General features: G+C 60.4%; 2 protein-coding genes across 2 annotated transcripts in view; both read left to right on the forward strand.

Moving 5' to 3' along the window:
* Positions 1-4,536, forward strand: part of CCNF (cyclin F) — a 24,436-nt gene extending 19,900 nt beyond the window's left edge. The window contains exons 14-17 of the mRNA XM_004373402.1: positions 1,197-1,296; positions 1,395-1,519; positions 3,074-3,243; positions 4,070-4,536. Of these exons, the coding sequence (XP_004373459.1) occupies positions 1,197-1,296; positions 1,395-1,519; positions 3,074-3,243; positions 4,070-4,536 (862 nt within the window). The remainder of the gene's footprint in view (positions 1-1,196; positions 1,297-1,394; positions 1,520-3,073; positions 3,244-4,069) is intronic.
* Positions 4,537-7,547: 3,011 nt separating this feature from the next.
* TEDC2 (tubulin epsilon and delta complex 2) lies at positions 7,548-12,224 on the forward strand. Its single transcript, XM_012554589.2, has 10 exons — positions 7,548-7,600; positions 7,682-7,780; positions 7,974-8,041; positions 8,148-8,550; positions 8,988-9,041; positions 9,654-9,741; positions 9,921-10,032; positions 10,124-10,225; positions 11,071-11,261; positions 11,570-12,224. The coding sequence occupies exons 1-10, from the start codon at positions 7,560-7,562 to the stop codon at positions 11,705-11,707; spliced, it is 1,296 nt and encodes a 431-aa protein (XP_012410043.2). The 5' UTR covers positions 7,548-7,559; the 3' UTR covers positions 11,708-12,224.
* Positions 12,225-14,283: the final 2,059 nt, after the last annotated feature.

Raw genomic sequence — 14,283 nt, forward strand, 5'->3', positions numbered from 1 at the left:
CATAGAAGCGGGATCATGCGGTATTGACCTGTTCTGGACATGGCATAGAAGCGGGATCATGCGGTATTGACCTGTTCTGGACATGGCATAGAAGCAAGATCATGCTCATGCAGTATTGACCTGTTCTGGATGTGGCACAGAAGCGGGATCATGCAGCATCTGCCTGTTCTGGACATGGCACAGAAGCGGGATCATGCAGTACTGACCTGTCCTTTGCGTCTGGCTGCTGTCACTCAGCATCATGGTTTTGAGGTTCATCCATGCTGTAGCGTGCATCAGAACTTCATTCCTTTTTTTTTTTTTAATTGTTGTTGAAAGTATACACAACAAAACATACAACAGTTCAACAGTTTCCACATGCACAGTTCAGTGACACTGATTACAGTCTTTGAGTTGTGCAGCCATTCTCACCCTCCTTTTCCAAAGTGTTCTTCCCGCATTAACAAACTCATTGCCCCCTAAGGTTCCTGTCTAATCTTTTGAGTTGCTGTTGTCAAGTTGATCTCATATAGTTCTTAAAAGAGCACAATGCTCAAGGCAGACATTCTTTACTAATTAAGCTGAACTATTGTTTGGTTTAAAGAAGACGTCGGGATATTTTTGGTTTAAGGTTTAAAGATTATCTGAGGGCAGTAGTTTCAGGGGTTCATCCACCCTCCATGGCTCCAGAAAGTCTGGATTCCATGAGAATTTTGAATTCTTGTCTGTATTTTCCCCCTTTTGATCAGGATTTCTCTATAGAATCTCTGATTAAAACATTCAGTGTAATGGTAGCCAGGCACCATTCAAGAATTTCATTCCTTTTTATGGCTGAATAATAATATTCCATTGTGTATAAACACCACACTGTGTCTCTCCATACATCAGCTAAAGGACACTTGGGTTGCGTCCACTTCTTGGCTACTGTAAGGCATGCTGCTGTGACTGTTTGTGGACAAGAATCTGTGTGGATGTAGGTTTTCACTTCTCTTGGGCATCTGCCCAGGAGCGGAATTGCTGGGCCATATGGTGACTGTGTTTAACCATTTGTTTCCCACAGCGGCGGCACCTCTTCACATTCCCATTAATTAGAAGTGTACTGTCCCCTCATTGCAGTGACCTGAGGCTAAAAACGCGAGCCTCTTGGGACAGGGTGCTGATGCCACCTGCCTGGAGCCCCCCAGGTGGCTGTCCCTCACTGTCCCTCTCTTTCTCAGCTTCCACGATGATGCCCCCAAGGACTATAGGCAGGTTTCTCTGACTGCTGTGAAGCAGCGATTTGAGGATAGGCGCTACGAGGGGATCAGTCAGGAAGAGGTACTGGGGGGGAGAGGGCGGGGTGCCAGCTGGGGGAGCCGGGGCGGGGTGTACCCCACATCCCCTCTTGGCGTCCGCTGACCCTGCCTTCTTCTCAGGTGATTAGCTACGGCCAGTTGTGCACATTGTTAGGCGTGAAACAGGAGAACCCAGAACCTGTGTCTCTTCTCAGCACGGGGGAAATTCACGCCTTTCTCACCTCTCCCTCCGGGAGGGCCAAACGGTGAGTGCCCCTCCACGTCCAAAACGAGGCCCCAGAATGTCGGCACATTGGCTCCCATGTGCCGGGGGTGCTGTCTCAATGCCCTGTTGCATCCCTGTCTGTGTAGTCTCGGGGTACCAGCACCCTGTTTTGCAGAGGCCACTGGGCTTTAGGTTGAGGCAGTGGGTCTGGATCCCACGTGAGGTGAGGTTGGGACCAGACCCCCACTCAGCCTTGGCCTGTGTTCTGTCTCCAGGCTTCTAGCCCACTCTCCTTCTAGGGCTTGTTTCTCTCGTTTAGCCCGCTCCCCTCTGGGGAAAGACATCCCTGGCGGGTTATGCCCTGCCACTTGCCCCTGAGCGCCATCTTGGGCTGCTCTGCCCCACGGTGTTGGTGACGCCCCCAGCCCTCAAGCTGAAACTCATTAACCATCCTCAACACCTCCCTCTTCTCTCCCCTTGGCCCCGGTCACCTTGGTCTCCCCTTGGCCCCACCTCCCCCGTCAGTGCCTCGGCACAGACTGCCTTCCTGAGATGGCTTCCCCTCCTATCTTACCACCCCCTGCCCAGAGAACTACTGACCCTTCAGAGGCGCCCACCCTGCCTCCTCAGCACCGTGTGCAGCTGGGAGCTGCAGGCCGGCCCCATCTTGACACCGGGCAGGTGGGGCCGTGCTGAGTCCCAGGGGAGTGGGGCAGGAGACCTTAACTTCCAGGGAGCCCCTAGGAAGCAGGAGATATGGACGCAGCCTAAGCCCCTGGTGCTGCTGCCGCTTCCTTCCCGGAAAGGTGCAGCAGCCTCTTCCCGGTGGTCGAAGCCAGACTGTCACCAGTCGGGAGGCCTGAGTACTGGGGGGGGTGCATCTGTGCTCCCGGGGGCTGGGGCCCTGGCCTCCCCAGCATGCTGGCCTTACTGTGCAAGCCTGCAGAGACCCCCACATGTGACACAGGGCAGGCCGGAGGCAGTGGGCCTTGCTTAGCTGGTTTAGGGGCTTCTCCCAGGGATAGCGCCCTCCACTTGCAACCCCTTCCCTGGCGAGACCTGGCCCCCTAGACAGGAGCTGTGAGCAGCCCTGCCAGGTGCCAGGCCCTGTGCCCAGCACGTCACACATCTCCTGGGAGCAGACGACCCTCAGGGTTAGCACTGTCATCCCACCATTTTCCAGAGAAGCCACGCAGTTGGCCCGGGCCTCTCTCCAGCTGGGGCAGGCAGGACTGCAACCCTAACACGGGCCCTGGTCCTGCCTCAATCGTGCTTCTTCCAAGGAGCCCTGGAGGCGCAGTGGTTAAAGCGCTCAGCTGCTAACTGAAAGGTCAGTGGTTCGAACCCACCAGCCACTCCACGGGAGAAAGACCTGGCCATCTGCTCCTGTAAAGATTACAGCCTAGGACACCTATGGGGCAGCTGTACTCAGTCCTGTAGGGTCGCTATGAGTCGGCATCAACCGTATGGCAATGGGTTGAGTTTGGTCCTTCCTGCTTTAGGGCCCTGCCCTCTGCCCAGGGGAGCGCGGGCAGGCAGGCAGGCAGGTCAGGCCAGGCCAGTCCCGGTGTGCTCACCTGACCCCCCCCCCCAGGAAGCGGGAGAACAGCCTGCAGGAGGACCGCGGCAGCTTCGTGACCACCCCCACGGCCGAGCTCTCCAGCCAGGAGGAGACGCTGCTGGGCAGCTTCCTGGACTGGAGCCTGGATTACTGCTCCGGCTACGAGGGTGACCGGGAGAGCGAGGGCGAGAAGGAGGGCGACGGTAGGTGCTGCAGCCGCGCCCCTCCCCCGCCGCGGGCTACCAAGGTTTGCCACTGAAAACCCTATGGAGCACAGCTCTACTCTCACACCAATGGGGTTGCCGTGAATCAGGGGTGGTTGGCAACCGTTAGGGGTCATGGAGGTGTCTAGATGCCTCAGGGAGGAAGGGAGGGAGCACATCCAGGTACCCTGTAGAGGGAGGAGGGCCAGGCAGCCTAGAGGAGAACGAGTCTAGACGCAGGTAGGCTTGGGAGCCGAGAGGCCCCTGCGATGCCGTGGGAGGAGAGAGGAGAGGCCCGGCCTGTGTCCGGCTCCAGCTGGGTGTGTCGATGGAGCGTGGGAATCCTCACCAGGGCAGCGAATGGGGGACACCGGGCTGGAGTCATGAGAACTTTCTAGAATGTGTAGAAACACAGACTTGAGTTGTGCAAGATGCGCCGAGGTTCGCCTGAGCCCTCCCCTGCCCCCTGGGCCCAGCTGCCCTCTAGGGCGGGTGCGGAGGCCAGTCCCCAGCAACCCCAGGCGGCACCCACAGAGGACGCCCCACGGGGAGGCCCAGTCTGGACGGGGTCGCTCCATTTTCCAGTGGCTTTTGTGTCACTCTGGAGTGGCTCGAGTGAGTGAGACGCCACCGTGCTGTCACTCTGTCCTGTCCTTGGAGTCACCAGGGCACCAGCTTGAGAGCCGTCCTTCACCCCCTTTCTACCGGGTAGTGGGCCCAGTCGTGGGCACGCGGCCCCAACACAGGGAGCTTCAAGTTCACGGCCTGGCCTCCGGGCTGCCCTGTGTCCTGATGGTGGCATGACCTGTCCCGACGTCTCCCGCAGTGACGGCTCCCAGCGGCGTCCTCGATGTCACCGTGGTCTACCTGAACCCAGAGCAGCACTGCTGCCAGGAATCGAGTGATGAGGAGGCCTGCCCAGAGGAGGAGGCCCTCCAGCGCCCACCTGCCTCAGCGCCAAGCCCGCAGACCCCGCAGACCCCAGGGCCCGAGCCCCCTCCCTGCAGCAGGCAGGGGCCAGGCAAGGACACCTCGACCTCAGGGTACTCCTCCATCAGCAGCAGCGTAAGTCCTACCAGCTCCGGGGACGGCGGCCCCCTCCGACCTACCTCAGCGCTGTCCCTGGGCAACAACTCGAAGCCGCACCCCTGCCGCTGTAACGCCAGGAAGTCATGTTTACAGTGCTGCCCCCCTGAGCCCCTGGAGAGCAGCGGGCCCCGACCACAGGCAAAGCGGAAACACAAGACGGAGCACAGTGGCGGAGGCGTGACCTTGGGCTTCCCGACGCTGTGAATGGTGCGCAGCTGTGTGCAGTAAACGTTTACTGGGGGTCCTGCTTCGCTGGGGAGGGGAGGGGGCCGAGACGGATGCCGCCTAGCCCCATTGTGGCGTCGGAGGGCAGCAGGAGGCTAACTTGGTGCCAGGTTTCTTTTCCCAGGGGGCTCCGTGAGAGCATCCAAATGTCCAGACCAGAAGGGAACACTCAGATCCTGTCTCCCGGGACACCAAGCCCCAGAGCCTGCACGCTGTGCTGTGCCCCCCCGTGCCGCGTCTCCGGCAGCTTTAGCCCATGTCCTGGTCTCCTAGCCCCACTGAGCCCGCTCCAGGTACTACAACACCTGGGACCAGGTAGCCTACGCAGCGTGCCTCCCTCCCCGTGTGTCCCTCGCAGGTGTGAGGGGAGCTGTGACAGCTGGGAGCACGCCCCCTTTCTGGTGCCCGCCTCGGCCTGTGGCCTGGCAGCTTTCCCTTCCTCGTGTGGCAGTGGGTCCCGTGGAGAGGGGGCTGTGCCCCTGTTGTTGGCGTGGGCTGGGCTGTGACTGACGGGCTGGGGGTCCTGGCTCTGAGCAGACCAGGGCACTGGCCTTGGCCACAGGCTTTCTGCTGCAGCCTGTGTCCGTCTGGGGACTCTGGTCCCCTCTTCCAGCACTGCCTGCCCCCCACCCCCACGCCCTACAGACAGCGACCACGTGAACTCTGCACTGAATTTCTCTGCCGCCTTTGTTTCTCCCCTTCACTCCTCTTCCAAGATGAAACAAAAGAAGGATCGGAATCGAGGGTATTAGACAAAGACAACAAGAAGCCCTCAGCATTCTTAGGCTCAGCTGAAACGGAGAGCTGGGACTCGAGCCCCTCCAGCTATCAGACACTTATGAGTCGGAATTGACTCGATGGCAACGGGTTTGGTGGTTTCGTTGTTTTTTCTTTTAGTACAGAAAGAATTTTCCCTGTGAGGTTAGCCAGAAAACAATTTAAAGTCATTGGTAACATGTGAGGGGACCGAGACGCAGAGGGGCAAAGAGCTTGAGCCCCGCGGCCATCATGCCTCATGCATGAAACCTCTCTCTCCATCCCCTCCCGTGTCCTGATCAGTCACTGCGTATCTGCTCTTGATTCCCATGGGAAGAAAGCCAGCCATCTGCCCTTTGATGTCATAGGAAAGATAGGAAATAACGTGATAGCAACCAAAATGTCTGCGAGACCCCCAGGGCCAGCCATGAGGTTTCTCCCAGGTCAAGTTGACCACTGATGTGCTCAGCCCGCTGTGATACGCTTTTGCTTCCTCTTGAAATATAGGAAAGAACCACCTGGCTGGGGGCATCACCAAATGCTCTTGAACCAGATGTACAGGGATGTGGAGGTGCTGACCTAATGGTCACTTTCCTGTCTGCTTCTCGTGTCTGTGTGACGCCCCCATGGCAGCTGTCTTCCAGCCACTGTAAACTCCGCACCCCGAGGGGCATGGTTGGGGTGAGGAATCACAGACCTGCCCTGTGGACTCTGTCCGTGGTGTGCATTATTAACCTCTTGAGCCTCAGTCTCCTTATCTGTAAGATGGGGTGGCGATACCTACCTCACAGGGATGTTGTGAGGATTAAATGTGATGAGGATGGTGCCAAACCAGTGACTTACCTTCATGTTCTCGTCCCCTTGTCCAGGGTCCCTCTACCAAAATCCCAGCTTGGCATGGACCCAGCTGTCTGCCTCTCCTGGCCTGCCCCTTGGGAAGGAAACCGCTCTGGGGGGCTCTGGTACCCCGTGTGGCCTCCCAAGTGCTGACTCCCCCACCAGCCTCCCTCCAGGCATGTAAACAGGTCACTGCTGAAGGAGAGGCCCATCCTAGGAGCCTCCCTGCCACCCTGGAGTCCCCTCTGTGTCCTCCACCCCCCTTACAGCACCTTCCAATTGGTAGCTGACATCGAGTCCATTTTGACTCATAACGACCCAGTGTGACAGAGTAGAACTGCTCCACACGGTTTTCTTGGCTGTAATCTTTAGAGCAGCAGATCACCGGGCCTTTCTTCCATGGAGCGGCTGGTGGGTTTGAACTGCCCACCTTTTGGTGAACAGCCGGCTGTGCCACTAGGGCTCGTTACCTTTTCTGTTAGGGAGTACAAAATAGATTCATCGAATCTTTCCATCTTTAAACACAATACCTCCACGCGTCCCTCTTCCCGCTACTGCCTGATATTCCTCTGCCCTACAGCGTTTGATTCTTGTTACTCTTGTTGCACTGGGGCCTGCTGCCCCTGACTCATCCCACCCAGTGTCTGTCCTCACAATCCGCCCCCCAGGTGTCCCCCAGGTCACTGAAGACGGCACGGCCACTCCCTCCTGGGACACCGCGACGCTTTAACCCTCACGTCTGGTCGTCCTCCGGGTCCGTCTAGCCGTCCTCTGGGTCCAGCCTCTCATTCCCCACCCTCTGCCCGCCCCGTCCTCGCACACCGCCCCACCTTAGGCCATCTCGCCCAGCCCCGTGGTCCACGGACCACACCTGGCTCTCCGAGCCACCTCCTGTCCAGGTGGGTGCCATCACCTCAACGAGCACGCCCAGAAGTTAACACTTCTTCGCGGCTTTGACACACACACACACACACACACACTCCCCTCCAGCGACAGACCGGTCCGCCACGTGTCTCACCCTGTGCAGGGAGGCACTGCTGGGAGGCAGACATAAACTCAAACGGTAAACGAAGACAAGCGCTCTGCAGGAGACGCCTGGAAACCGCGCCCCCATCTACCCGTTACTCAAACCAGAAGGCTGCGCGTCACCAACGCCCCTCCCACGGCCTCCGGGGGCGGGGCTGTGGGCGCGCTCGGAAATGACGGGGCAGGGCCTGTTGCCGTACGTGGTCGGGGCGGAGTTTAAGGCCGGGCCGCTGTCGGGGTTGGTTGAGCGTAAAGGAGGGGGCGTGGGCTCCGAGGTCTCAGCTCAGGATTGGATACTCCGGCCGGAAGGGCGTGGGGAGGCTTCTCGCCCGGAAGGGGCGGGGCCTCCCTGTGGCGGCAAACTAAGGGCAACAGCCGCCAGTATGGCCTCCTCCACTAGGCTGCCCGCCGACTGTTCGCGCCGGTGAGCCCCACGCGCTGGGAGGGAGTGCGGGCGGGCGCGGGGGCGGGCCGTGGTGCTGAGCCGCCGGTGTGTCCCTCCCAGGCTGGTGGCCGAGCTGCGGGGCGCGCTGGACGCCTGCGCCGAGCGGCAGAGGCAGCTGGACCGGAGCCTGCGCGTCTGCCGGCGGCTGCTGAGGGCCTGGTAGGCGGACCTGGGCTGCTGGGCTGGGCCCCCCTCGGTTCCTTAGAGTCCCTTCGGGGTCCCTGGGCCGAGTTATACCACTTCCGAGTTGCTGCTGCCAGCACCCCCTTACCCACCAGGGTCCGAGGGGGCGGCGCCCGTGGTTTCTGTTCGGCCTCGGCCCTGCCTCCTGGCCTTGCCTTTGTCTCTGCAGGGAGCCAGCAGGACCGCCAGCTGCGGAACCAACCCCAGGGCCAGAATCGAATGGAGACCCATCTCCAGGTAAACCTCGGAACCCTAGGCCTGGCCTGTCAGAGGCTTGCACGCAGGTGCCAGGAAGTGGCACATCCCCCAGGAGAGACTCTAGCAGGATGCTTGCCTTTCACAGCATGCACACCCAGCCCTCAAGATCTCAAGGAGCTGGAGCTCCTGACCCAGGTGCTGGAGAAGGCTGTACGGGTGCGAAAAGGTGTCTCTAAGCCTGCAGAGAGAGACAAAGCCCCCAGCCTAAAACCCAGGACTGTGGCCACCCCTCCTGCCACCACGACCTCGGCCCCACCCCAGGCCCCAGGTCAGGCTGGCAGCCGTACACCAGAGACGAGACCCCCCAGGAGGATCCGCCAGTCCAAAGTGCTGGCCAAGGGCCACCCGGAGCGCAAGCTTCTGTCCACTAGGGAGAAGACCTCTCTGGGGAGAGGAGCCCAAGCCACCAGCCCCAGCCCTGGGGACCAACAGGTGACCCCATCGGCGGCTCCTCGGGCCCCAGAAGCTTTCACACTCGAGGAAAAAGGGTATGCTTCCCTGACCCGCCGGCACTGTAGGAACTCTCCACCTGTGCACGCTGGCTGGGAGCCCGGGGTTTGGGGTGATGGCAGGGTGGACACTGAGCTGGGTGTGGTCACGGAGAGGCCTGAGGTACCACCCCTTGAGCCTCACGCCCTGGAGCTGGCAGGTTGGGGCAGCTGGCTCTCCGGGCCCGTCCCCTTATACGCCCGGCTCCAGGTGGGCTCTAGAGGGCTGGCTCTGTTCACGGTGCCTCCACTCCCTGCCGGGCAGACCTGGGCTGGACCGGCCCCCATGGCCACTCTGGGAGCCCTGCCCCTGGGGGCATGTCTCAGTACAGGGTGGGCAGAGGGGAGCCTCATCCCTAAAGGGGGTCTGATCAGGGACTGGGGCCTGCAGGCCCCCAAGGGAGACCAGGCCGCTCTGAGCACTGGCTTCCCAACAGGACCCTGCTGCGACTGCCGGTGGCTTTCCAGAAGGCAGCTTCCCAGAACGCTCGGTGAGGTGGGGTCTGATGGTGGGGTAGCAGAGGGGTGGCCATCAGGGAAGGAAGGGCGGAGGAGCTCGGGGACACTGGGAGACATCCAGCAGGCTCCTGGTTTCTTTGCTGGGTGGGGGGAGTGACCAGCCAAGGCCTCCAGTGTCACCTTGCACTCAGCAGGCTCTGTGGCCCCCAGCTGGGCTAGTTACAGTGTGGGTCTTCGAGCAGGGCACGCAGTTGCCCTGTGTCCCAGCCTGCCCTCCTGCTGAAGGAGACGGTATGGTACCAGCTTTGTCAGGGCGTTGTGAGGACTGAACCAGACAGCCCCTTCCCACATCTGCCCTGTGCCAGGCACAGTGGGTGTCATAGTTACTAGTCTGCTGCCCCCACTTCTCTCCAAGGGAGGCCCAGCCCCTCCTCTTCATCCTTGAATCTCTGTTGGCATTTCCAGAGGCGGTCAGCCTTGTCCCTGCCTCCTAGTCAGTGTCCCTGCATTCCCCAAGGCTTCTGGGGGTCCCTCCTGGCATTCAGCGGAGCTAGACACCCAAGCTGGGGCCCTGCCCAGCCTTGCATAGCTGGCTGGAATAACTGGCGTCCCTCTCCTGGTTCCCGGGTGCTCGCGTGTCCCAGTCTGTGGGCCCAGATCGACTCCACACGGACCAGTGACTCTGCTAATGCCGCGACCAGAACCAGATTCCTGCAGAGGATGCAGGCAGCCGTATCCTGTCGGGCTCTAGGACCCTGGGGGCTCCAAATCTGGCAGGCTGGGGGAGATGCACGGGAAGGGCCAGCGTGGGACCACCAGGAACGCTCTGGGCAGTACTGCCTGGGCCGCTGTGCTCACGGGCCGTCGGGTCAGGGCCTGACCACAGGAAACTTTCCCTGACCGCTTCCTAGTCAGGCCGGCCCAACATGGGTCTCAGTGCGGCCGCGGTGGAGGCAGAGGTGGGGCGCCTGCGGCAGGCCTGCTCACTGCTGAGACTGCGCATGGGGGCTGAGCTGGCAGCAGGTCAGCGGGCGCTGGTGTGGGTCTTGGGTGGGGTGGGAGGGGGGTACCGGAAGGGCCTCAGCTGACCCCACCCTCTTTTATTCTCACGTAGCCCCCGCCGGCTGGGTGCAGGAGTACCGCTGTCTGCTTATCCTGGAGGGGCTGCAGGCCATGGCGGGGCGGTGTCTCCAACGGCTGCAGGAGCTACACGAAGGTGAGGCCCCGCCCCACCTGGCCCGAGTCAGGACCGAGCCTCCGGCGGCAGGGCATCACTGGGACTTCAGCCAGTTTTCCAAGGGCAGGAAGGATGAATGGTCCAGAGGTGGGCAGGCCCTTCCCCAGGGCCACCCGCTGCCTCCTGGGCCCTCGCCTCTCGAGGACAGCTCTCCCACCCCACTGTCCCGGCAGTGACATCAGAGCCCAGTCACCTAGAGCAGTTTGCTTATCCACCCATTTATATAAAACATAGCTTGTGAAATACGTGTGCTGAGAGATGGCTCACCCAGTATTGCAAGAGGTAATTATTTCTGGAACGTTGCAAGCCAAAAATTCATAGCCATTGAGTTGATTGTGACTCAGAGCAACCCTACAGGAAAGAGTAGAACTGCCCCATAGGGTCTGTGAGGCTGTAGTCTGTGGGATCAGACTGCCACGTCTTTCTCCCAGGGAGCAGCTGGTGGATTCTAATCACTGACCTTTTGGTTATCAGTCCAGAGCTTAACCACTGCACCACGTGGCCTCCTTTTCTGGACATTAGGGGTTTTTAAATTTTTCTTTTTTTCCTTAATTGCGTGAAGTTGTGAGTGGATATATGTGTTCGTCAGAAACAAAGTCATTCTCCAAGAACGTCACACGTGCCTGGTGACACACCCAGTATTGAGAAGGCTCTAGAGTACAGCCTCTCTCCCACGCCGAGCCTTCCCCACACACACAGCACACCTGTGCTCGTATATGCACCAGGGCGAGGAGGGGGACCGGGGAGCAGGCACTGGCCCATGAGGGAGGCTGGGCCTCGGGCATGGCGGCCGCCTCAGGAGGCCACTTGCCCTGTCCTCACAGCCGTGACTGAACAGCATCTGGAGCTGTGGCCCTCGGGGATGCCCCCTAGGGCCTCATCCCTCTGTGGAGGAGGCACGGATGCTGCCTGGAGCCCCCAGCCGCTCCTATACTCCAGCACCCGGGAGCTGCAGACCCTGGCGGCCCTCAGACTCCGTGTGGCCATGTTGGACCAGCAGCTCCACCTGGAAAAGGTACTTTCAGAACTGGGGGGTGGGGCGGGGGCACCTCCTCAGGAGCTTCACTCCTAGGGACCCAGCGGAGGGCACGTGAGCCTCTGGTTGGGCCTGGGTCTGCGTGCAGGCCGGGAAGTAGCCACCCAGTGTGTGGCACCTGCCAGAGGCGGCGCTGGGCCCAGGGGCAGTGGGGGTAGCACGGGGCCTTGAGGTCCTAGAAGGGGGAGGAGCTGGAACAGGGTGTCTGGGGTTGCTCCGCCCCCTGGGTCCCCCAGTGGGGGCTCTGAGACACGCCCTCCTGAGCCCTTGGTCCACCCCTGCCCCAGGTCCTGATGGTCGAGCTCCTCCCCTTGGTGAGGACCCAGGGGCCAGACTGCCTGGCCCTGTTCCGGGCTGTGTACAGCCTGCTCTGCAACGGAGGCCAGCGCTTCCCCATGGTCCTGCGGGATGAGCCTGCAGACTGAGCCCTGCCTGGAGCCTCCGGACCTGGGGCACTGCCAGCCGGGTCTGGCCCGAGTCGGCCTCCCTAGCTGGAGTTACAGGGATTGAGGGAAAAATTTGGAATTTCACCAGGGCAGATGGGCCCGGGGCCTCCCTGTGAAAGGGGGCTGGGGAGGTGGTGGCCACGGTGTCCCACATCCAGGCCCTTCCTGGGCTAAGAGCCTTCTTAGCACGGTGACACCTGCTGGTCTGAGCCCCGCCCTGCCTTTCTGAGTGTGGGGGGACGGAGGCCATGCAGAGCCTGCTTTCTCTCACTGTAGAGTTACAAGCCACTGTGTGACATTAAATCCTTTAAAAAGTGTATTTACAAAGGATCACCACGGGACTTGGGAGTATTGTATTTTTTGCTGCATTGTCTGTCTGTCTTTCTCAAGAATTATACATCCCTTCTGTACTAAAAAGAGAGTAAGGGGCCACTCAGGGTGGGCTGCACCACAGAATCGCCATCTGGCATCGCCCAAGCACACCGGAAGCCTATCCTTGCCCCAAGTCAGGGAGACACTGAGAGTGGGCCATTGCTGCCCACAGCCACCCGGCTCGCCATGGCCAGCACCTCTCCGGCCCGCCCCACCCCTACCCCGCTGAAAGCAGCACCACCTCCCCAGGAAGCAGGAAAACACCAGAGTCAAGTCCATAGCCCCCACAGTCACAGACAGGTTTACGGTGGGACCTGTTGCCAGCTGTGGGGCTTTCAGCAAGATTCCGGAGGCCTCTGAGCAGCGATCCGCCAGGGTTGTCCCCACTGTCAAACTGGGGGGGCGTGGTTGTTACCTCCTGGGGTGGAGCCTGGAAGGCAGCTGGGCCCACTGAGCACTTGGGGGGCAGGCACTGTTAGTGCTCTCCTGAGGCATCTATAGGGAGCGCCTGCTGTGTGCCCAGCATGCTCCTCCAGCTGGGGGCACTGGCTTTTCAGGGAGAACACACTGGGCTGGGGATAAGGACGCTGCCCAGAGGGACCTGGCCAGCAGGCAGCGCTGTAGAAGGCAGGTCTTCTGGGAGCCAGGTAAAGGGTTGCAGGTGTGGGGGTTCACAAGGCGGTAGTGGAGCAACCTTGGGGTGACTCCACAGCCCCCAAGCCAGGAGGCCCTACTTGGAAAGGACCCCCCAGTCCAGCAGGCCGGAAACACACTGACATGGACAGGGTTGAGGGCTGCTGGGGACCAGGTGACAGGCCAGAGTAGGAAATGGAAGAGTAGGGCCATAGTGGTAGTCAAGATGCCCTTCCTAGGGACTGGGACAGCTCTGTCCCCTGCCCAGGGCGCAGAGCTATAAGGCATGGCAGGGAGGGCACGTGCCCTGGGCACTGCTCGAGGCGGGGGTTGCTCGTGAGCAGTTTCTGTTGACCATCGGTTTCCATCGCCAGCTATGAAATCATTCAGCAATTTAACATCGATTGCCATAGGTGTTTTGTGTAAATAGGCCCGTGCCAGGGCGGGAACCCTGGGGGGCAGAGTCCAGACCAGTTGGCATCACTACCTGGGGCAGGGATCAGCCAGCCGCACCCCTCCTAGCTACTGCACTGCCAGCTGGTCCTGGGGTTTGGAGGCACCCCACTCACCTGCCACACTTTCAAAGCAGGACGCTCCTTAGGGCAGGGCTCGCCCTCTCTGTGGAATTGATAGTTTAATTCTTGGAGGACCCCTTGGTCCCCAGGGTTGATGCCACCACAACCCTGCTACTGTCACCCCGTGTCCACTCCCCCAAGGCGGTGTCCACCCTGAATTCTCTCATTGACTTGTCCTCTGGGCTCGTCCATCTTCCTCCACCAGGGCAGGGTGCTGTCCATCTCTGTCCCCACCAGGCCCAGATGGGCACCCAACAGCAGTCAACTTAGTGCCCACCAGGGCTTTGGGCATGTTCATTCCCTGCAATTTGCATTTCTAACAAGTTCCCAAGTGATGCTAATTCTGCTGGTTACGGGCCATTCCTGAGAACCACTAGTAGAGCCCAACCCGCTGCTATCGAGTGGATTCCGACTGAGTGACCCCATAGCGTTTCCAAGGCTGTAAATCTCTACAGAAGCAGATTGCCGCATCTTTCTCCCACGGAGCCACTGGTGGTTCTGAAATGCTGACTTTTCTGTTAGCAGTCAATCGCTTTAACAACTGTGCCACCAGGGCTGCTTGCCAGTAGAGCAGTAGTTCTCAAAGTTTATTTGTGAGAATCGCCAGGGAATCTTGTTAAAATGTCAACGGTTCAAAACCCTGGTGCCCACCTATCCCAGGTCAGGCTGGGCACCAGTTGTGTTCTGCGAGCTGTTTGTGGGCGTGCCTGGGCCTTCTTGGGCAGGAAGGTGGCACTGGGGCGTCTGAGTAGGACCCAACACAAGGCGCACAGAGCAGGAAAGGAAGACCCCCCCTCCGGAATTGCTCCCGCCCACCCCGATTCCCGGCGTCCCCAGTGCGTCACCGCGTCTCCGGCCAATCCGTTCTGACGTGGCAAGCGGGGAGGGGAGCGAGGGTTGCGCCGGCGCCCACTCCCACCCATCCACCCCCGAGCGCGGCCCCCGCGTCGGCGGCATGAACGCGCCGGATCCCCT

This window comes from Trichechus manatus, unplaced genomic scaffold (genome assembly GCF_000243295.1).
Source record: "Trichechus manatus latirostris isolate Lorelei unplaced genomic scaffold, TriManLat1.0 scaffold00024, whole genome shotgun sequence".
NCBI lineage: Eukaryota > Metazoa > Chordata > Mammalia > Sirenia > Trichechidae > Trichechus > Trichechus manatus.